Raw genomic sequence first — 24,557 nt, 5'->3', positions numbered from 1 at the left:
TTAAAATGAAGTTTATTACCCGATGACAAAGGGGTGATGTCCCATATCGAAAACGAGCCCGGACAGAGAGATGCGTCGCTGCTGAAAGCGAGATAGGCAGGATCGTTGCTCCTGCCGACAGTTAGGTCAGGGCAGGGAGCGACCCCCCCTGCGAGAACATTCATAGGAGGCAGGGTGTGGGACCCCCGAAAAGGAAGCTTTTGGAGGCAGGGGTTGAGCCTCTTGTTAGAAATCAATCATGAGGCAGGAAGGTCTCGCCCCCTGCTGAGGCAAAATTTTTCGTCAGGGAGTTCCACCCCCTGTCGATAAAACAAACAATGGGCACGGGGCTTCGCCCCCTGTCGAAATTATCGCTGACAGGGGGGGGAAGCTACCCCTTGCCAGGGAAAATAAAAGGGCAGGGGGCTTCTCCCACTGCCGATCATAACGAGGATAGGGGGTGGAGCCCCACTGTTGGAGAAGTCAAGAGGACAAGAGGCGAAGCCCTCTGTCGACATTTGAAAGGACAGGGGCAAAGCCCCCTGTTCTGCAGAAGATCAAGGCAAGAGGAGGGTCTGAGAGAGGCGATCGGGGCCTCTGCAAGCCCCCGCCGACTACAAAGGGGTGGGGAGGGCCCAACAGAGGCTGTCAGGCCTCTGTTGGCCCTACGGCAACCATAGGGGGAAGAGGGAGGCTCCAACAGAGGTTGGTGGCCCTTTGTTGGACTGCCGACGACCCTTATTTCAAGGGGGAAAAGAAAGGGAGAAGGGTTACCTGCGGGAGGCGTCGATGAGAGGTCGTTGGCACCGTCGTTGTGGGCTGGGATCGTGGGCTCACCAAAAAACGCAGAGGGAGAGCAACGAGAGAGAGATCGGGAGAGGGAACGAGAGGAAAACGAGAGAGGAGGTCATCGGACGTGGCTCGCCAGAAAACCCAGAGGGGGAGCAACGAGAGAGAGAACGGGAGAGGGAAGGAGAGGAGAATGAGAGAGGAGGTCGTTTGGCGGCGGGCAGGCGAGGGGAGGTTGACGGGCGGGCGACGGGAGGTCGACGAGCAGGCGGGTGGGCAACGGGAGGTCGAAGGGCGGCGGGTGGGCGACAGATGAAACAGAAAGGGAAAAGGGGCTCGCATTAGGGTTTTACAATAGAAATTAGTGACAGAACAATTTTGTCTCTACTCCATCGCTACTTGGCGACAGAGTAGCGACAGAAAATTTATGTCGATGATCCATCCCTAAAGTGCAAAGGAACTTGAGACAAATTTTTTTCGGCGCAAATCCGTCGTCAAGTAGCAATAGTGTAGAGACAGAAGTTTTCCGTCGCTAATTACGCAAATGTTAGCGACATATAGTTTTCTCTAGCTAATCTGTCGCAAATTGACGATGAATTATTTCTATCACAAACGTCCATCGCTAATTAAAGTTTTTCTTATAGTGCAAGCTTATGGCCAAAATATTGTCTCGAATCCTTAAAGCATTAAAGAAGGAGATTGTTGAAGCATTAACTAAGTGTAAAGTTATTAATTAAGGCACATTGAGCATAAAATTGCACATTTAGAAAATAAAGGCGGAATTTGGGATAGGTGGGATTTCTTTAATCTATCTTTGGTAGTTAACATTCATGCTTCTTTGACTCTCTTGACACCTTCCATAGGCAAATAAATACATACATAGCATCTTATGACAAAAAGAATGAGTCACATGTCTGTGGTTTGATTGAGGGGGATCTCTCTATATGTATCGTTGTGGACATCTCTCACTAGATCTGCACCACTCGTCCTCCTTGGTCCCATAAAAAAAAACACATCGGAATTTCACGGTCAAATTCCCAAAAAAATAGAAAAAAAAAACTTTAAAATTTATATAGAAATAAAAGGAAAAGGGGCCAAAGATTGGATGGGTATGATTTCTATATCTTCTCCCGCAAGGCCTTTTTCCCGACATTTCTTATTTGTGAGGCCTTCTGCTAGGAAAAAAAATCCTTTTTCCTAAGTTTTGGTTCCTATTGTAAATAGCGATCCATGTATTTTAACATATTTCAATAGAAAATCCTTGAAAACATTTCACATGAAAATTTTGTCATTTCATGAAGTTTCATTTCATGTGAAGGCAAAACTATGATACTTTGAGCAGAAAATTTTATCTTTCATTTTATGTCAAAACTGCTTTATTTCATGTAAATGACTTATGTTTTGCATCTCATCAAAATACAAAAAATACACTTATATGCTCTTCATGTCATGTGCATACTTGTCATTTCTTATTATTGCATCCCTACAATTCAAAAAAAAAATTGAAATTTTCAAAAAATTGAAAAAATGTTATAATTAAAAAAAATTTTATAATTGAAAAAGATTTTTTTTTTAAGGCAAGATGGGGATAGACAGCCCCCTACCAGTTATACAACTATACCATTGTGTTTTGAACCTGCAGTGTCCCAACACAAAGTGACGTGCACTAGCTGCTCCTACCAAACAAGGGTACACTCTTATAAAGAATATTGATTCAAGAACGGAAACTTTTCAAAAAATGATACTTGAAAAAAGTCAAAACAATTTCAAAGTATTTCCAAGAAGTCTTATCGTCAATTTTCTAAAAAACTCTTGATCTTGAGCAACTCTCGTCAAAAGGCATTTGTTATGTTTGAGTCCAAGGGTGACCCTCTTGTAGAGCAAAGCATCCTGCAAAAAATGAAACATTCATTTCAAAAAGACTTTTTTGTGGGTCTACATCTTTGTTAGCAACCGAGCTTTGTATGCTCGACCACAAAGATGTGCATATGTAGACACCCTAAATTTCATCAAAAACTATTTTAAATATTTTTCCAGACTGACACACCAAGTCCAATCATGAACCTAAACCTGGCTTAGACCAAGTCAAATCTTGGTCAAAAATCAGGTTTGAATCAAGCACGGCTTTGGTCAAACCCCCAACCATTGGGTTCAAACTTAGTCAAATTAAGTTAAACTTAGTCAAAATCAAACCAAAATTGGGATTAAACTAGGTTAAACTCAACCCAACTTAAATAATAACCCAAGTCAACTGTCAAAACCTTGAAAATAAAATCTGTGGTACCATGTTGAACTTGGTCAAGCCCATTAAAAAACCTAGTTAGTCTACTGAAACAAGCCCTATTATAAAACCTAATCAAATGTAGCAAAAAAACTTTAAAATAAATGGCTAGCTTTGATCAAAATTAGTTTGAGTCGAGCCCACCCAAAGCTAAGCCTAGATTCATTAAAAAGGATAAAGGGATCAGGTTTTACCTATGATAATGTTGACCTGGTTTTGACTAGAAGATGTGTTTGTCGTTTCAATTTGGGAGGCTAAAAGGGTCACTTTGCTTCCTTTTCTCATTTGTTTTTATTTCTTTCTTGTCTTGTTTTGGACCCAGCAACATGGCAGCAAGCATGATGCCATGCCATGTATAGCAACCAATAGTTGCTGCACATGGCAGGCAGCATGTCATGCACTGCAAGCAAATCATGCTTTCATAGCAGCATGCCATGCACCACGCCAATGGTTGTGCATGGCATGCCCATGCACAGCCATCATATCCTAGTTTGCTGCGTATTAAAACTTAAAATAAAGAAGAGACGAAGTTGGACTTAATGGAGAAGAAAAAAACACTTCACTTGTAGGCGGGAGTCACACATCACCTTCAATAAAAAACTTGGACCCATTTCAAAACTTGTCAAAACCCCATCGGATCCACTCTTTACAAGAGTAAACCAAACTAGGAAAAAAACACACACCCTCTAATGCAATAAAGCCCCCCCCCCCAGCTCAAGAATCTAGGTCTTATACAATATCATAACAAGTACAATGGTCAATTATTAAAGGCAATCAATTATGTCATATAAGCGAATATACCAATTTAACTTTCAATGTTAAGCCACATTTATCTAGAAACCTTCAAATGTGCATAAATCGTCACCAAACATTAAGTCAACTTTAGGAATGAAATAAAACTAAAAATAAATAAATAAATATATGCATATATATAGTTTGGAAGAAGATATTACTTTTAGTGAGGTAGTAGCTAAATTATTGAAATTGGTATTCTCCAAGCAAATGTCATTTATAGAGGTAATTCTCACAAAATAAATTACCAGGAGATATCTCTTTTCTAAAATGTCCTATTGACATGCACTAAAATGCATTTCAAAAAGGATAGATTCCTTTGTTTAACCTTTAAAAATATATATGACCTAATACTATGAAAGTATAGAAATCTATTCAACATAAACAAATAAACATAATATATAACATGTTCGTGGTTAGCTAGGTTACAAAGAAAAGAAAATGAATAAATTTTGATAAATTTAACCAAACAATTATCTCAATGAATTTTGTAATACAAGGAGAGTGCAACCAAGCAATTATCTAGCCTCTCAAGGTGCTTCTTTCTAGTCTCTCAACTCTCTCGAGTTGACTTGAATAAAGCACTAAAGTTAGGTCAAGCTCTGCATAAAAACTTGTGATCGAAGCACCTTAGGCAATACCTATTCATAGCTTGAAACTCAAACTATTTAAGCATTGATTTGACTAATTTAGTATTTTTTATTTTTATAAAATTAGAAAATTAATACAGTTGACACACAATTTTTCTAGTTTCTCAACCAATGTTCATGTTGGTGTGACATAAAGTCAATGCCATGACTTGCCAAAATTGAATGCTTGTTCGCACTCAAAATAACTAGGATGTGAGCCTTGTCAAAGGAAGGAAATTCTTGGGAGGCACACCATACATTTCCAAGCACACCAGTATATTTCTAAAAGGCTACTATAAAAAGGTCTTGTAAGTTGACACCAACTAATATGGTTTGGACCCAATTCAAACTTGCACCCTACCCAATCTGAATCCATATCCACTAACCGATACTTTGAATGTAGCTCTAGCGAGTACTTAAATGTTACATTTTTTTTATACATGCTGCTAAATGTAAGTCTTGCAAGTATATTTCATTTATTAGATATACTTAATGTACTATCTTTATACAATATCGATAAATAAACTACATCCTTTAAATGTTTAATGTTGCAACTAGATATAAATCTTTTAGGTAAATTTTTTTTATTAGACATAATTTAATGTAATGTCTTTCTTTAATAACGAGGAATGAAGTACATTTATGATACATGTTATAGATAGATGTAAGTCTTGCATGTATGTTTTATTTATTAGAGACACTTTAATGTATCATCTGAAATATCAAGAAGTGGAGTACTATTTGATAGATGATTATTTATAGCACCTAGTTTTAATTGTTTTGTTTATTTTTTGCCTTCTATCTATTTATTGTGCTTTAATTTTATCATATTTTTATGTGCATGTACTGCCATGTTTAGTGAACTCCAAACTCGATAGAAGTTGACTACTTTTTATATGTAGTGTGATAATAGGTCATGACATTTTTTTAGTGTAAGGTAGCCAAGCATTATACTAAGTTGCTAACTCATTGTTTGTAGCACCTTATTTTGACTATCTTCTTTATTTTTGCCTCCTATCCATTTCTTATGCTTCAATTTCATTCAAAAATTTCTATACATATATTGTCATGTTTAGTGACATTTAACATTTTTATATATTTCATGTGAATTTACTAGTTGATATATGCAGATTTTTCAATAAAAAATACTTGAGCTGAAAATGATTTCATAACTCAAGCATCTAAATTTGTAGGTTCATAGTTTTCATTGCATGCATGTGGTTCTTTTAGATTTGTTTGGGTCATTCATGTAATTTCTTCTTTTCATGTTCGCTGACCTTTCAAAAGGCTTAGAAGTTACAAATTCTAATCATTAATATAATAAAATGCTCAATTTAATTGAAATATATTCCATTGCATTCACTATGGTGTTATTAAAGTCAAACACCATGGTTTCATGCACCATTTCAACTATCTGAATTGACTACAACATAGTTATGCTTTTAAGTCCATATTAACCGACGAAGAGAGAGACTCTTCCAATCATGGAGCCATGATTAATGGAGTAAGACAAAACCTTTGAATTGTAAATGATATGAAGATGATAACAAAAAGGAATTTGTTGGAAAATACTCATCCCCAATAGCTGCATATATCACAAATAGTAAGGGAGAAAACTAAGCAAATCTAAATTCAACGAAACCTCATCACCGCAAAAAAAAAAAGGTCATTGGGAATGGAAAAAATAGGGTTTATATATATTTACACCACTCTTACCACTCCTACATTGATGGTCCTGCCACAAAATATGACAAAAAGGCTTCATGCTCACCATTTCTTCAGCCATTGTATATTGGTGAAAGATAATTAATTTGGAAAAGTTTGACAAAGATTTATTTTTTATCTATCATGAATTCTTAATTTTATAATGCAATAACTATATGGCATGAGATGCCTACAAGGGTTCTTCTCATTTAGTAGGAGCAACTTGTAAAATCTATCAAGTCCTACGAGGGACATTCGTTGCCACATGGTTGATGTTGAATGTATTCTCCAGTGGCTAGGGGAGGCCTCAATGTTTTTACCGATGGAAGGCTTGCCAACATGCAGCCAATGATGTAGGTAGGGATGTAAATGGATCAGACTTGAGTCAGGTTTAGGCATTTCCAAGTCCGGCTTAATTGGGTATGTCCTAATCAGGTTCATATATAATTAGATCAAACTGAATATGGAATCAACTAGCTTAAAACCAAACATCTACACTTAATCAAGTTGGGTTTGGATTTTTGTTGAACTTGGGTTTGGGTTTGAAAGCAAAACTCAACAATGAACTCGAATTCGATTATTAATTTAACTCAATTTTTCTATTGGTTTGGTCGAGTATCCGAACCAAATTCGTTTTGTTTGCATCCCTAGATGTAGAGGGTTCCTCGTGGCCAAGAGAAAAAAAAATAAAATAAATAAAAACAAAAACACTAGGTGACATGACGTAGCTTAGTTTGGGATCTCTTAACACGTCCTAGCAGAATCTTAGTGAATGCATCATATAGGAAAACCAACTAATTGTCAATATATCTTACTGACTCAAGTTTCCTGAAAACAAATTAAACGAGTTAGAGCAAGACTGTCTTTGACACCATATTTAAATTTTAACATGGGTCTAGTTCTATATCCAAATTTGGCATGTATTATCATAGTAAAATCCCATATTCAAATATAATGTTATAACTTATGCTATTAGATCATTTGAAAGATGTATCAAGTTATATTGAGTTCACATAAAATAGGTAGACCATGTTAAGTAAGATTCACTTGTGATCTAGTGTTAAACAATTTTCTTTACCAAATCATGCCATGAGTTGTCCTAAATTAGATTACATATTTTTCAATCTGATTCATATTTAGATGGGATTGGCTCTCAATTTAGAATTTAGATGCATAGTTGAATTTCAAATTTGAAATGGTTTTGATAGTTTATGATATTAGATTTATTGAGAATAAATCATATTACGTGATTTTCATGTAGCATAGACAACACAAAGTTAGTAATACATATTTTTTACCTAGTTCGTTCCTGACATATTTAACTACTCTTTCTTGACTCAAATCCAACTATAACTTACTACCTTTAATTTGATCTAATGGTTGTTTTGAGAGAGAGAGTGAGACTCAAATGAGAACCATTAAGATTTTTTTGTAAGGCAAATTTCTAGATTTACAATGAAAGATATAAAATAAAAGGTGCAAAAATGATGGGATTATATGACAAAAATGGCACTGAAATGCCCCACAAATTTTTTTATTCTTTCTATGTCCAAAATCACAGATATATTGTTTTAAAAAGACCTTTTACCTTTCACACTTGAAGTTCTCAAATACATGTGAATTTTCTCTCAAATATGTGACTATTTTTTACAGAATATTATCTATTCTTAGATATCTATCTCTTTGATCTGACGTCAAAAAGTTGTGTTTTTATAGCCATTGGAAACTGAGATACATGCCTGTAACTTTCTTATATTGAGTTAGAATAAAAAAAACTTTATAGGATTATTGTTTATGAGTTCCAAAACCAAAATAGATGCATGCTTTACAGGCTCGAAAGCATGGTTGTGGCTTTTATGTTTGTTTTATGCTATTTTTTTGTTACCTGCACTGAAATTTGAGAAAAAAAATAAAAGAGACAGATCGAGACTTTAACTTTCTAATGTCACCAAGATTACCTTGATCTGATGAGCGGTTGGGAAGAAACATTTACTAGAAGATAAATTGTTTGGATGTTCTAGTTTGCATATCATGCTTCTATTGTGGTTTTGAAACTAAAAAACAGGAACCCTAGATGGGTTTTCGTCTCTAACACACACAAAAAAATTTATAGGCCTATGTTGTAGCTTTCTAATGACTTTAAAAACATAGGTTTTCAACTTCAGATTAAAGATATAAAAATCTAAGAATATAGACTACAACAACAACAACAACAACTACGCCTTCATCCCAAAACAATTGGGGTCAGCGATATGAACCAAAAAAGAAATTCATTTTGGGTCTTCCACATGAATCCTTTTCCTCCAATCATTTCTATCCAACGCCATGTCCTCGGTGAGGTTCAAAGCATTCATATCCTTTCCTATCATCTCCATCCAAGTCTTCCTAGGCCTACCCCGACCTCTTTTAACTAATATATTTTCCCATTTCTCCAACCTTCTAACTGGAGCATCATTAGGCCTTCGCCGAATATGTCCAAACCACCGTAAACGATTCTCTCGCATCTTATTTTCAATGGGTGCAACACCTACCTTCTTACGTATCTCTTCGTTCCGAATCTTATCTTTTATTGTATTTCCACACATCCATCTAAGCATCCGCATCTCAGCTACACTCATTTTTTGAATATGATGTCTCTTGGCAGCCCAACATTCCGTACCATATAGTAAAGCGGGTCTAATAGTCGTCCTATAAAACTTTCCCTTCAACCGCAATGGCATTCTACGATCGCACAACACTCCAGTAGCACTTTTCCATTTCATCCACCCAACCTTTATCCTATGATTTCCATCTCCATCAATTTCTCCATACTTTTGAATGATGGATCCCAAATATTTGAAATAATCATTCACCGGTATATCTTGCTTCATTTTCATAGGATATGACAAAGTTTTTATGCTGGCTGTCACAGGCCTACCGCAACCCTCCTCCTTTATCCGGGCTTGGGACCGGCAGTGTATAACTACACAGGCGGAGTTAAAAATCTAAGAATATAGACTATTTTGTAAAAAATATATATGTGAATTTCCGCCTATATATGTGATTTTCTTCGTGTATATGCATGCAGAGCTCCCCATATAATGTGATTTTCCTCCTATATATGCAGAGCTCTTCCGAAACATGTGATTTTCTCCTAAATATGCAACTCCATCTTAAATATATACGAAGTTCCTCCTATACATACAATTTTCTCCTAAATATCTGCAAAGTTCCTCATATATATGTGTTTTTTTTGTGAAACATGCAATCTTCTCTTAAATAGATATAATTTTTTAAGTTTAACATGATGTTTGAACATATTTTTATGCTAGCTTCTGAGGTATATGCGAACTTAGTCAGATATTTGCGAGGTTTGAATTTAACAAGATATTCACACTTAATTTTATGATGACTTCCCTCATTTTATGCATTTATTTTGTATGAACTTTCCTATTTTATGCATATATTTTGTGCAGACTTCCTCATTTTATGTGGACTTCCTTATCTTCATATATATTTTATGTGAACTTTCTCATCCTGACATACATTTTATATAGACTTTCTCATCCTTGCCTATACTGAACAATGTATATTTAAGAGGATGTTTCTCCCCAATTGCTTATCAAATCAAGGTAATCTTAGTGGCGTTGGAAGGGTAACTTCTTGTTATGTCTTTTTAATGTTTACCATTTTTTTTAGATTTTAAGCATAGTTGCCAAAAAATACCATAGAATAGACATAAAAGAGTGCAACCATGTCTATTTATCTTTTGTTTTATGAATGTTGTCGGAGCTATATCTCATAGTTCTTCTATCGTTTTCTAGCGAATAAGATATCATTAGAAAGGTATTCTTATATAATTCTGTTTTTCTTTTTTGTATTTTTTCAAAATCCTTTATTTTATAGGTTGAAGCATCCTCTGAAGATAAATTGTTTAGTTGTTATGGCATGTAGAGTATGCATCTATTCTGGTTTTTAAACTAAAAAACGAAAACCCTAGAGAGGTTTTCAATTCTAATTCAAAACATGAAAGTTATAGTCCAATGTCTTAGCTTCTCAACAAATATAAAAAAATAAGTTCTTAGACATCGGATTGAAGAGATGCAAATATGAGAAGAAAGACTATTTTGCAAAAAAATAATCACATATTTGGGTTTACATGTATAGGAAGTTCACATGTGCTAAGGGTAAAATGTCCATTTAAATTGAGACATTTGTAATTTTGGTTATGAGAAGAATATAAAAAATTATAGAGCATTTTGAAAAATATGTAAAATTAACCATACAATACAATCATTTTTTTCTTTTAAGTATTTGAAACACAAGAGATCAATAACTAAAAATAGGCGAGAAGTCATGTGCTTATATTAGATTACTTTTTTTGTGTAGATTTTTTTTTTTATGAAAAAACTATATTAAATAAACAAGTGTTTTTTTTTTTGTTTTTGTTGGGTTTGATCACACCGATGAGTCAAGCTAGAGCCAAGCTTGAACACCAAACATACAAAATTGGCTCGGCTCAGCTCGAGTCAAGTTGAGTTGTTTCAAAAAAGTGTTTTCAAACAAGCGTAAAATGCATGAATTGAACCTGCACAAGTGCAGAACGACCTAACCACTTGGGCGAAATCACTTTTCATGATTTTTAGAAAACAAAAATTATACTTATCCTAATATTTGTCATTATACAATTACAAGCCAAGCTTAATCGAGTTAATCAAGTTTTAATGGTTGATCAAACTCGACTCACTTATGTTTAAGGTGCCTGAGCTCTTGTTCACACTCGACTCGTTTAATTACCCGAATGAATTCAAGCCGAATTTAATTGAGTCGAGCTCGAGCCGATCTCGAGCTAGCTCAGCTCGTTGTGCACCCTTACCAACACTAATACACAAGTTGACACCCATAATAAATAGAAAAAACCTTTATATGGGTGAAATCACACCGACACTAATGCACCAAATCACATCAGAACTTAGAAGTTAAGCATGCTTGGACAAGGGATGTCAAAGGGTCGGGTCAAGGTTGACTGAGACCCACCCATATATTTAATATTTGTGTTTCAATTCGGATTAGTTTTTTAATAAATATAAAATATTCTGGTTGGGTCGAGTGCTCGACAAAAAAAACCAAGTTGTATAGGGTACTCAAAAGAAGTTATGACCCAAAACCGGCCTGCATATTGTTTGGGTTGGAGTTCGGGCCGTTCCTGTCACTGTTCCGGTCGACACTTTCCATGGGGAATTCAGGTTCGGGTCTGGTCGGGTCGGATATCCGATACAAACCGAACCCGTTGACAGCCCTAAGTGGTACTGGGATTGGTGGCTTTTTGTTAGACGAAGGAAAAGGCGGTGGCTAAGTAAAATTTTCCTCACATCTAAGTGTAAAGAGTAAATTACGAACAAAGAGTGAGGAAGAACAGGGGGAGTTGGACACTCTCCACCCTTTCTTCGCCCCATTTCCCCCATTTCGTATCCGAACCCTTCCTCCTCCACTCCGACGGGCTAACAAATCTCCGGCGACTTCTCCGGCAGCGTTAACTATCTCCGGCAGTTTAGCAGAAGCACAGGCAACCCATCTCTCTCTCTCTTCTTCTTCTTCTTACGTTGTTTGAATGGATCGTATTTTTTGGACGAGAGAGCCATTCTGCCACAGAGGCACATATTTTATTTTTCGTTCTTCGAATTTTACCTAATGGTTACTAAAACAATCGATGCTTGGTTTGCTCTTTCGTTGGGTTCCAACTTGTTGTTGCTTTTAACATAATCTTCGTTATTGATCTTTGTGTATTCCAAAGTATCTTGCGTATTTGAATCCGACTATTTCCAATCTCTTATTCTTTCCCGCCTCTCTCACTGTATTCCCGGAGGAGAGCCGGTAGTTTCCCAGAAGGCGAAAGTGGACCACCGGCGCGCATCTGTACGTGGTCCACTGCATTCTGCTCACTCTGATTAAGCATCGTTCCGCTCGTTATGCACTAGGTATAAACGTCCGCTATGTCTTTAGTGTATGATTTGTGTGTTTGATTATAACATTGTATTGGCAATTGCGGGCCTCGCTTTTCTTGAGATTTTGTTTCATAAATATGTTTCATTTCATTGATAGCGAACACTATGATTAACTAGTTTTGGCAATTGTATGGTGGACCTGAGGGGTCTTCCGATCTGTTTGGTTTTGTTCCTTTGCTTAGTTCCGCTGTTTGTGTGGGTTGCAGATAACTTCTCAGTTGATGCCTATGTAACATGGGTACTTCTAGCAGTACCCGTGTCCTAACGGCACTGGTTGTTGGGTACTTCGTGTATGAATCAACTGAGTTTTGGACTTGATTCGACCCATTTTATCCATTTAATGATCCAACGTGTAGATAACACTTGGAATCAAAAGAGCCCAATGTTAACTATATATGTTTTGATTATTAATTGTTAGTTAATTGTACATCTTTAACATGTTTTAGACCTTTAGTTTGTATTCACAGTCTACAACTCCATTGTAGAGAATTTGGTTAAATAAAGTATAGTTTTGCATTTTTTTTATGTGTGCGTCTCTCTCTCTCTCTATATATTTATATATGTGTATGTATTCCGTAACTCCATACCCATCTATTTAGAAATTCCCGTGTTGCACCCCCTTGTACCCTGCACCGGTAGCATGCCTATGTAACATAGGTTGATGCAAAAGATGGTTTTCTTGTAGTATCCAAGTTTTTCTGGATGTACCTTTTGTATGCCTCGCTCCCCCTTTTCTGTCCTGTAATCATTTTGGCATGCCTAATTACTAGAAAGGCGGATTTAAAATGTTGAATAGAGTGCCACTGAAAACGTCTGCCAAACTTGGAACATTAAGCTCATCTTGTGACCTACTTATTCAAATTGTTGTTGTTTTGACTTACAAATCACTGTGCTTGGGAGAGTCGAATAAGATAGTTGGATGGGGTCACACTTTCATAACCAAGGGATCTCCGCTCCATCCTGAGCTTGCCTATCAACAACAAAAAAAAAACGATTTTGATTTTCGCTCTTATATTTTTGAATTTGATTCCACTGATTAAATCTGATGGTCATAGAATTTGTGATGCATTTACCATGTCTTTTGTGTTTTTTTTTTTTGTGTGTGTGTGTGTGTGTGGGGGGGGGGGTGTCCGGCTGGTAAGAAAGCATAACGTGTGATGCTTCTTGTTTTACAAGGTAATCAATCTCATATGATGCATTCAAGAGGCATCTAGCTATTTGAGTTGACTCATTTAGGCCCCGTTTAAAAGTTTTGGAAGACGGAAAAACACCTTTGAAAACAAGTGAAACCCACCATTTCTCCATGTTTCCAGCAAACATGGAAAATTTTGAATCTAACTTTTTCTTTTTTGTCTGTTTTGGCCTGTTTTTATGGAAAAAAAAAGATGTCAAATGTAAGGACATTCGACTTCCCCCCCCCCCCCCCCCCCTAAAAACTTTTATCTTACTTCTTCTCCTCGCAATTCTTTATTAGTGATATACTTTTAAGCTTCAACTTGATATTTTTGGCTTTTTTTTTCTGTTTCTTTTCCCTTTTTGGAAATGTGATATCCATCATGTTTTGATGATTGGTGGTATTCTGTGCTTCTCCTACTCACTAACTGAAGAAAGAGTATGTACTATGTAGCATAATATGCTTGCCACATATTGCACATTATCTATAGTGCTGCATCTTACCTTTTAGTAGCTTTTCCATGAACTCTGTCCTTACCTTGTATTTGCTGTATGTTGGCAACAGCACAGCATCATAGTCATCTCGATCATTTTAGAGATGCAATCTTCTGCACCTGGAGCAACTCAAGCTGCACTTTCAGTAAAACCCCCTATAGGTGGTCCGCTTGCTAGTTCTGAAGGACCTAGGGGTCCCAATGGTGTTGCAAATGATCAGCAACAAGAAACTATTCGAGCAAAGTTTGTTACCTCACCTGGATATGTTGTCCCTGCTCCTTCTTTCTCTTACAGTGTGGTTTCACAGACTAGCTCTACATCTGGAAGCTCTCAGCAGGGACAGTCTACTGATGTTAGTATCTGCTGTTTTTATTGTGTTATCGTGTAGTGGTCTCACTGTACACTGGTTTATTTAATTTTCACAAATGTTGATGTTTTCAGGCTATAAAATTCACTCCACCAGCTACTACAGCAACGTTGCAGCCTCCAGCTCCATCACCATCAGCAGCTGGACCATCTTTTTCATACAGGGTTGGTTTACATGCTACTGCTGGCTCTTCAAGTTCTCAGCAGTTTCATTCTTCTGCAGTGGGGATCCTTGTGATGCCCTGCATATTCTCATGAATTGAACTCTCATATTTGCAGTTTTTTAACAGCTGTTAGTTTCCATTTATTTTATAGATTACCACAGTCAATCCCGTGGACAGTGGAAAGTTCATGGCACTAGCTACTGCAGCATCATTGCAACCTCCAGTCCCGGGGCAATCTAATATAGCTGCGCGCCCAAGTTCATGGGATCCAGGAACTATTCGTCAAAATGCTCCATTGCCATTGCGCCCACCTGCCTCTCTCTCAAAAGGACATTCATCAGCTGCTGCTGGTTATTCTTTCCCTGGTAGCTTGCAGGTGCCAACAGCTTCTGAAGGTTCTCAAAAGATCCAGTCTAATGCTGTATGTTTTCTGATCCTTCGTTCTCTGTGCTTACAAAATATTATCCATATTTATGACCTGAACATTTTACTTTTTGAATTATTGCAGAGTACCTCTGCAGCAGTTGCACAAGAATCACCAAGCATGCCACCAGCAACTTCTGGTTCACCATTGGTAAATTTGCCTACATCTTCTGCTCCTAATATCATGTCAGCAGTTAATCCATTTACTACTGTGAGGATGCCTGCTGCACCAATGTTTCCTGGTCCTCCTGGGATGCCAGGTACCCCTGGGACCCCTGGGCCTCCTGGAATACCTGCGCCGGCTCCATCATCTTCCCCTAGCGTTAATGTTCGATTACCAACACTGGATTCATCACCTGCATCTGCAAGGTCTGTTTTGCCCTCTACATCTTCGATTCCATCAGGTTCAATTACAGTGAATGCTGTGCAAAATGTTCAGCAGCAAATGTATCCAGCATATCCAGTACCTCCGATGGTTCCACCTCCTCAGGCACTCTGGCTACATCCTCCTCAAGTTGGGGGGCCACAACGCTCCCCTTTCATTCCATATGCATGTATCTATCCCAGTCCTTTTCCTATTCCACTTCGTCCTCTGGCATTTCCTCCAGTAACTTTTCCAGATCAATCTCAACCTCCTGGCATTTCTCCTGCGGGACCTCCTGGGGAAACATCCTCAACCACAGGGGGGCCTGGACAGCAGTCAAGCATGTTGGGGGCACAATCACCTCCTCCTGGGATAGGTATGATATAATGTTCAATATTTTTCTTTAGATTTGTGAGGGATTGAAATGTGTTGTTAAGATAATTCCACTCTTTATGCAGACAAGGAAAAAAAGGCTTCTGATTCAGTTAAGAAAGATGACGAGATTGTTAGGAATGATGGTGCTGATGCTTGGACCGCACACAAAACTGAAGCGGGGGTTGTGTATTATTATAACTCTGTCACAGGAGAATCAACATATGATAAGCCTTCTACATTTAAAGGGGAGGTAATGGCAGCCAGAACTTGTAGATTTATTGTTTCTGTGTTATTTTTTGTGTCATCTTACTGAGGCTGGTGTATAACTTCTGTCCTTTTTGCAGCCAGAGAAAGTAATTGTTCAGCCAATTCCAGTTTCATGGTATGTCTATATGGGAGAGTTGGATCATTATGCTTTAATTGGATAATATTGTGAAAGAGTTCCTCCTTGTGGTTATCTGATATTTTCTGTTTTAAAATCTTAATGTTCTCATCCCATTCAAGAAAGGAATATAAATTTGTACGTGCTGTGGTTCATGCATGAGTGGGCAAAGCCCTACTCAATCATAGGAACATAATGGGTAACTGGTAATTATAATTATATTTAGTCACTTAAGAATTCACTGTTGTTTGGATTCTTGATTATTTTGTTATTTTTTGCATTTGATAGCTGATTCTGGTTGCATTGCAATGTAAAAATCAATCATTTCTAGATTTGCTTGTCAGTGTCTGTTATTTGCAACATGTATATGGCTCTGCATGATGTATATTGATAAAGAATACTGGTTTTGGGCATTGTTTTAAGAGCACTTGAAAGCAGCATCCATTTTTGTTAGTTGTAAAAGTTGGTAGTCTGATTACCTAATCTGGGTACGACAAGTTGATGGTCATGGCATTGTTAATGAATTTTTAGAGAAGACGATTGATCAAATGCATCCGTCAATCTCAGTCTCTGAAACTTGAGTTCACTGTGATAAAGGAGACCTATTAGGTGTTGCAAGCCACGAGGGTAGGTAGAGACTCTTGACTGAGGAAGTTGTTTGGCCTTGTTTCTAGCAGATTCTGTTTTCTCTCTTTCTCAGCCTGGATTCAGTTACTAAGGTGCCACGGCTGGCCTGGATGTGGACTCTGGAACACCCTCAATTTTCTATCCCGAAAATCATGTATTTTTTTTAAATGGTTTTATAAAATTGCAGCAGAAATTCAAATGGGATAAAAACTTTGGCGTATTACAGTTCTTACATATTCGTTTCAAATACACTACGAATTTAAAATTAAACATCCATAATTAATTAAATGTCCATTATACTTTGAATTTAAATAATAACATAGTCTTTCAAATTAAATCAATATCAGAGTCTTGAGCACTCGTAAATGCTCGCAATCCAAAACAAGTCCAAAAATTGGGAAAGGCTTCGCTTGATTCCCGTCGCAACCTCCCGCCATCGCTTGGTCATTCATTCGCTACTTGAAAACATTTCATTATAGTTTGAATTTAAATAATAACATAGTCTTTCAAATTAAATCAATATCAGAGTCTTGAGTACTCGTAAATGCTCGCAATCCAAAACAAGTCAAAAAATTGGGAAAGGCTTGACTTGATTCTCGTCGCAACCTCCCGCCATCGCTTGGTCCCTCATTCGCTACCTGAAAACATTCCATTATAGTAGGGTCAAACAATTAAGTCCTCAGTAGGGCAAAGTTATTCAATACACATAAATGAAAACCAATAAATAAGAATTAATCCGATATATACACGCCCAAACATGATTAAGAACACCAACATATACATGCGTGAAATTCTTTACAGGATATTCAAACATACATTTACAAAGTTCTATCAATTAAAACATTCACTTAACTATGAACCTATGTCACATGGGTGCGGGTGCGACGATGCGGCACTTTAAAAAAACTTGGGTGCGAAGGTGTGGGAGGGAAAAAATATAAAAAATTATATATATATATATATAATTTATAAGTTTTAACGGACATTGCATCCTGCAAATTTTATGCATAGTTTAAAATAATGATTTAAAATATATATGGTAGTCTTGGTGATTTGGCCACATGAGACCTGGAAAAACGCTTTCAAATGCCATTCAAATATATGAGGAAAAACCAATTGCCCATGTGCTATGTTGATTTACAACTGCATGACTGAAGAGATTTCCAAAGTTACAGTTTAATATCCCCTGTGTTATATCTGGTAAGGTATATGTCTCTTAGAGTATCCATATCTATTTGTTCCTTTGAGGCATCAATACATACCTTGAAGTGAGCAATGCGACTTTATGCATCAAGGCATAGACCTCATGCCTTGAAGTGAAAACCTTTCTAACCCATCGTGTATAGAATTTCAAAACAAGCATTGGGTTCAAATGATCTAAAGATGATGAACTAAGTTGCAACCTCAAACATGGGCTACGCCTAACATGGAGTGGAGGAATACAACTCTTTTAACATATGGTGGAGTTTTAGGCATACACAAAATGCCTTGAGGCAGGCCGCCTAAAAATCTAAAACAATGGTTTGCAAAATATTTTGAAACTAGAAAAGTGACTTCAACCAAAGGACTCCTATAATGATGCATGTTTACCTCTTGGATCCAGTAGAGAACTGACCTTAAACCATGGACTAGTGGCTTCAACCTATCAATTTGGGCTATATTCCTTAAAAATCCATTGGGTTAACGAAGAGTGGAGAGAGAGATTGAGAGAGAGATTGGAGTAGAGAATGAGAGAGAAAATGTGTACCTTGGAGATGGAGAGAAAATGTCGTGCTCGCCGGATGGTGGAAGCTCGCCGGATGGTGTCGTCGGTGTCGGGGTGTCGCAGACTCAGGCTCACAGCGTTTGCCCTAATCCTCCAAAGCCCATTTCATCAGGCGCTTTTGTTTTTAAAGTCCAGAATTTGGACATATATGACCCTGGGTGCGTTGACCGCACCAAGGATCAGGTTGATTGCATCGGGTGCCACACCCGCACGTGCACTCGCGTCACGTCGACGCGGGTGCGACACTTGGGTGGCCGAATCCCTGTGACATAACTATGAACAATTAAATATGCATGAGCAGTTAAAAATGCATGCACTTACTATTGCAAAAGTCGAACTGTATACATAAGTGATTTGCCATGACTATCTGAATGCGCAATCACTTTAAGTTTCAGTTCTTAGTCCTGTGGGTATGATCTTACGCTAAAACCTAGAACAGAGTAATGATGCAGACATTTTTTTCATACAATTATGACTTTGGCCTAGCCGGGCACCTTTCACCAGTCTACGGGTGAAGGATGAGCATATTGAGAGAGCGCTCCCAAAACCGTCATCTCGATGCATCAGTTTTTCACTCATGAGTTTCTATCCTCTACGTTGGAGTCTAATGCAGATGTTTCTCCTATCTTCGTGATTGGAGAGTAGCAACATTCCGTGCTTAAAACAATGCCCACGAAGCTGAAAGTACCACTTGCCCTCTCCTTGCAAGCATCAATTTTTAATGTTACATGGTTAAACTTTTTGAATTAATTAATTCCATGCAACACTCACTTATGAACTCAACTCAGGAATTCGTCCTCTTTTGGGACCATGAATGCATATTTTTAAAACATACATTTTAAGTATCATTGCACAATGCTTTTATTTCGTTCTGACTTAAGCATACATTCAACATAAAACAATGATTTTAACAACTAAATGCATCCAACCATTCATATCATCATGTGCATGTCATTCATATCAAAATCAACATTTATGAATAATTAATAATTGTATTTGATCACAAGTTGGACTCTATTCATCCCGTTTATTAGCGAATGACCACGAAGGTAAGCTAGTGCATAAGCACTTTATTCAATGCGTGCCTCATATTTGGCACTTAATTCCTGCAAAAAACTTATCTTAGCAGTCCATATGTAGTATGATGTTCATTCGCAAAAGCGCACTTGAAACCACATAAAAATCACAAGTACATGCTAACCGAGTCTTTAACCAGTTCAGAACTTATCGAAACTCAATTTTGTCCGACTGTTATAACTGTCACAGAAAAATATACAGTCGTTAGATAGATATGAAATTTTTATAGGTTACAGATAATTTCGTCAGCTTTCAGATGCCAGAAACTATTCGTAAAAATTATTTTGGACGGAGGAGATACGATCAGTTTAGTTCATGCCTGTACTTTTCTGTTCCGACTGTCACGGTTCAATGCTCAGTTCGAGAACAAAGCTTAAAATTTTACAGTTTATGTGAATTTTTGTTAGCTTTTCAACACAATAAACCATTCGTAAAAACTCTTCCGGATGAGTGAGATACAAACGATTTACCGATCGGGTGTCAGGCCGAGAACACATAATAACGAGCAATATGCATTAAGGTGAGCAGAAATATGCCACCTGAATTCGTATTTCCGTTATTTTACTTCATGAACACATTGAATAAAATCTCTACATTAACATATGCTTTATAAATAATCTATCATAGACAAATCTCATTTTCGTAGCCGTTAGGTTGGAAAATTGACCCGTCTTACCGAACCCTATTTCCTCAGAAATAGTTTCGATATTTTTGCAATAACAAGCATAAAGATGCATATTTTTTCATAACAAAAATAATAAAACATGATAAGCAACATACCACATGCATATGAACATGATATTACAAATTCTAACTAAGATTTATGCAAGGAAACCATAGATTTTTATCATACTTTAATTAAAATACGATTTTAGTTTCTAAAAACTCATATTACACAACACACATAGGCATACTCGTTTCTTTTCAATTAAACTGTTCACGTTGGGGATAGAACCGATTCTTCTTTGAGAGAATCAAAATCAACCCCTCTTCATTAACCCAATTAGATTTTTTTTACGAAAGCCTTCTTGACAATATGTTAATTCGAACTCAAGAAATCGATTTTGACAAAAACAATTTTTGAGAGGGGTTTTCTTCTGAAAACCATCTTTATTCAATTTTCGACAAACCCAACACTAATCCCACGCATGGGAGGGTTTGGTACAGGGTTTATTCTACTAGAAATCGAAATAAACTCGTGCCTACGAGTTTCAATTTACGTGTAGAGAATAAAACACTACCTTTCGCGCAAAAACACATCTTTCGGTTAGAAAAAACGAACTTCACAAGCGAACCGGCCGTTCGCTTCGTATGGTGGCTGCGTTGAGACAATCTACTCGCTCTACCCACGATTTAACTCTTGGTTGAACAAGAGAGAAACCACAAGAGAATAGAGGAAAAGGAAGAAGAAGCAAGAGGGAGAAGAAGAAGAAGAAGAAGAAGAAGAAGAGAAAAAACACAAGGCAATAAGAAATTGGCAAATAAGGGGGGTGTGAGCCCCTCTATTTTTATAATGCTTAGAGATTAGATCAAGGGGCTTGGCAATCTCAACCCTTAATCTAATACTCTTTTAAATTTCCTTTCTTCTATCTCCCCTAAGTTTCCTTTTCTCTTGTTTATTTCTCTTTTTTTCCCTACATTACATAAACTTGATTAATATATATATATATATATATATATAACATATATTTTATATAATATACTATCTATTATTAAAGTATATGGGCTGGTCGACACCCTCGTGGGGGTTTCAACCTTTCCATATTGCAAGGTTGTCAAACTTGCTTGCTTTGACTATGTCAATTGTCAAGCAAAGTGTATTTTTTTTTTATATTTTTTTCTTTATTTCTTTCTTTATTTTTCTTATTTCCACTTTATTTCCTTCCAATTTTCCAGCCTTCCCATCCTAAAAAATTCTAGGATGGGATGCCCCCTTCCTCTTGGGGAGGCTTTCTAAGCAAATAGGTAAGTTTTGACTTTTTGGTTTAAACTTTGGTTTTTGGAAACTTTTAAAAATCCATTGTATTTAAGGTTTTAGTTTCATTTAAATCAATAGGGAGGTGCCACATATGATGGAACGACCCACCTATGGACTCCTACCATCTTATTCAATTTAATTGAATTACATTTTTCATTTTATTTAATTATTTTCTTAATTAATTTAATTTGGAATTTTGGATTTATTCTTTCAAAACTATAATTTATGTTTTAAATGAAATGACTCTAAATGTAACTCAAATTATTTTCAAACGTACGTGAGTTTCTCTAAACCAAAATTCGTCTAGCTTAATTATAGTTTTTTCTAAAAATTTTCATTTTCTCAGAAATGTATTTCAAAAAATAATTCACTAGGGTCGATAGAACCCATTGGCGTTTGAGTGTATTTCACACACACACACACACACACATATATATATATTTTCTAAGTCTTATTCCAAGACTTAATTTATTGTATATTACTTAGTGCATATTATCATTATCAATTTATCACATGTAAAGACATTTGCGAAAATTTACTAAAATTCCTCAAAAAATCACGGGCTTACAGACTCTCTCTCAATATTAAAGAAGAATGCCATTCACATGGTAGACTGTCAATGCCATTTTACCTTAAATGGATGCAAGATGAAGATGGAGCCATGTGGCATTGCTAACCAAACCTCAGGTGCAGCTGATGGAAGAACACTAGCTGTGATGCTCATCCAGAGCTGACAATGTAGCCAGGACTGGATTGGTCCTCTGAGAGAGAAAATTCACATTAAGAATGGTCGATTCTGAAGGCCAATGAGGTTTTGGTGTAAGGGTTGTGACTTGTGTGGGATTTGTTGATAACCCTTCAACTAGCATGGATGATGGCCTTCTTGGTTCCCAAGAAAGCCAATACTATGATTTTCTGGAATGACAATCTTGAGTTGTAACATATGGCTGTCGTGCAGGTCAGGGAGATACTTCTCATTCTGTCTGCGAGCCTACTATAATCGTTATTTTCTTGGTGATCAATTGTGTTATAAAGCCATTGAACATTAATCGAGCCACTTGTATTTTATTTTATTTTTTATTCTTGACGGAGTTCTTTTAGCAATGTTCTGGATATCTCCTTTTGATATTGAATCAGCCTTCATCTAAATATTCAAGCTTTGTCATAATTTTTCTAGATCACCATTTTTACTTACATCTTTCCTTCTTTCTAACTTCCCATTCATCAAGTCTCCTGCAATGTTTTTGAGGAATTGGTGAAAATCAATATTATACTTGGTTGCAGAAATTTTGAGTCTGACTTGTTTATATGGATGTTTGTATTTCTGAATTGAGGCATTTGTTCTTGCTCATGTTATCTAAGTAAAGTTTAGACTGCAAACTGATACTTCCTTTTGTCAGTGGTCTATAGCATGACATAGGGCTTTAAACTATACTTTTGTCAGTGGTCTTTAACATGACATAGGGCTTTAAACTATGTAACATGGACACTTTTAAAAGGGCAACACACTCATGTCGGTGCAGATGTGTGACACTTGGACATGGCTTCTGCAATATTGGGTGTGGTGTACCACACCCGTGTCCATTTCCATCTGAAATCGAACTTGGTTAACCCTAACCAAGTCCAGTTTCATCTGCATTATGTACATACATACACACATTTATTAGTCTTTTGGTTCATTACTGTTTGTATACTATGTCACATGGGTGCGGGTATGGGTTATTAGAATATGGATCAGATATGGATCCAATAAAGGATCCATATCATCCATAGCCATTCACGTGTTTTAAATTCTAACGTAATATATATTACTAATACAGGGCACTTTAGTCCATGTAAAAGTATTGTAACCCTATTAAGTCTAATGATGGATTACCGCAACCATTATGAAAAGAACACACAGAGGCTGCCGATTCCCAGAAAGCTCTATTCTTCCTCCTTACTCTTTCTTGATTTTTTTTTCAACAGAGCACGTCAATTCATCAACAGTTTTATCATGGTATCAGAACAACGAAACTTCTGGGCGTAAAAGGTCTTGCTCAGTGACGTGAAAAGTCGACTTCTCCTTGCCGTCAATAGGTGACATTCTATTTTTTGTCCTTCAGTTTCCTTCTTCTTCTTCCTGTTTCCTTTCGACCTCTCCTTGTCGTCAACAGGTCGTGATCTATCTCCTGTCGCCTTCTCCTTCTTCTATCTTCGTCTGCTAAAGGCCCACTATTCATATCGCAGATCTGAAACACATTCAGATCTGCTGTGTGTCTTCAACAGATCTGAAATAAAATTCAGATCAACTGTTTTTTCCTTCTCTTTAGATCTGCTGCAGTTAAAAATCTGTCGTGTCATCCTCTGTTTTTCTTTTTAAACCCTAAAATAAATTGTCTCTGCGTCTGTCCCCATCTTAATATATTTCTGTTTTTCTTCTGACTGAGCCCTAAAATCAGCAACTACATCTCTGTTCTCCTTCACCAGCCGACTGGGCCGTGTAGGTCACGTTTTCTTCTTTATTATGGTCCTATACTCAATTTGAAATCAGTCACGCCGAACTTGCTTCACTGATTCGATTTCAGTTTTTTCTTCAAAGTCATTGTTCTTGTTCTTAATTCCTCAACTTCAAATATAAAATTTCCAAGGTCGGTAAATGGATACTTCTGCCAACTCTGATCTTTCTTCCAATTTCCTAGGGGAACTAGTCTCTAAAAAACTAAATATAAATAACTATCTGACTTAAAAAAGGCAGATTACTCATTTCATTCGAAGTCAAGATCTTTCAAGTCACTTGGATGCCTCAACTTCAGCGCCTCCAGAGTTTATCACACAAGAAGCAAAAGAGGAAGGAGGATTGCCAAACATCGTTCGCAACCCTGTATTTGTTGCTTGGATGAAGCGCTGTAAGGCCCTCGTCGCTTACATCACTTTCACATTGTCACAACAAGTATTAGTTTCTATTCCTGATGATTGCACAACTAAAGTATTGTGGGAGACTCTAGCTCAGACCTACTCTCAGATATCAGAGGCTAATGTGTTATTTCTCAAGCGTGAATTCCAACTTTTAAAAAAGGAGTCAATGACCATTATTAAATTTTTAAATCAAGTCAAAAGCATCACAAATCAATTAACAATTGTCGGATATCCAATGTCAGATAAAGAAAAAGTGCAACAGATGCTGAGTGCCCTAGGGTCAGAGTATCATGTTCTTGTCACTTCTTTATT

At 36.9% G+C, this 24,557-nt stretch overlaps 1 protein-coding gene across 2 annotated transcripts in view; it reads left to right on the top strand.

Moving 5' to 3' along the window:
• Positions 1–11,627: 11,627 nt before the first annotated feature.
• Positions 11,628–24,557, top strand: part of LOC149835642 (pre-mRNA-processing protein 40C-like) — a 46,283-nt gene continuing 33,353 nt past the window's right edge. For both annotated transcript variants that reach the window (XM_090008651.1, XM_090008650.1), the window contains exons 1-7: positions 11,628–12,131; positions 13,897–14,178; positions 14,268–14,357; positions 14,508–14,777; positions 14,865–15,519; positions 15,602–15,768; positions 15,863–15,900. In XM_090008651.1, the coding sequence (XP_089864777.1) occupies positions 13,930–14,178; positions 14,268–14,357; positions 14,508–14,777; positions 14,865–15,519; positions 15,602–15,768; positions 15,863–15,900 (1,469 nt within the window). In that variant the 5' untranslated portion in view covers positions 11,628–12,131; positions 13,897–13,929. The remainder of the gene's footprint in view (positions 12,132–13,896; positions 14,179–14,267; positions 14,358–14,507; positions 14,778–14,864; positions 15,520–15,601; positions 15,769–15,862; positions 15,901–24,557) is intronic.

Source organism: Nuphar pumila, chromosome 6, assembly GCF_984573655.1.
Source record: "Nuphar pumila chromosome 6, dmNupPumi1.hap1.1, whole genome shotgun sequence".
NCBI lineage: Eukaryota > Viridiplantae > Streptophyta > Magnoliopsida > Nymphaeales > Nymphaeaceae > Nuphar > Nuphar pumila.
This window is presented reverse-complemented; position numbering and strand designations above follow the sequence as displayed.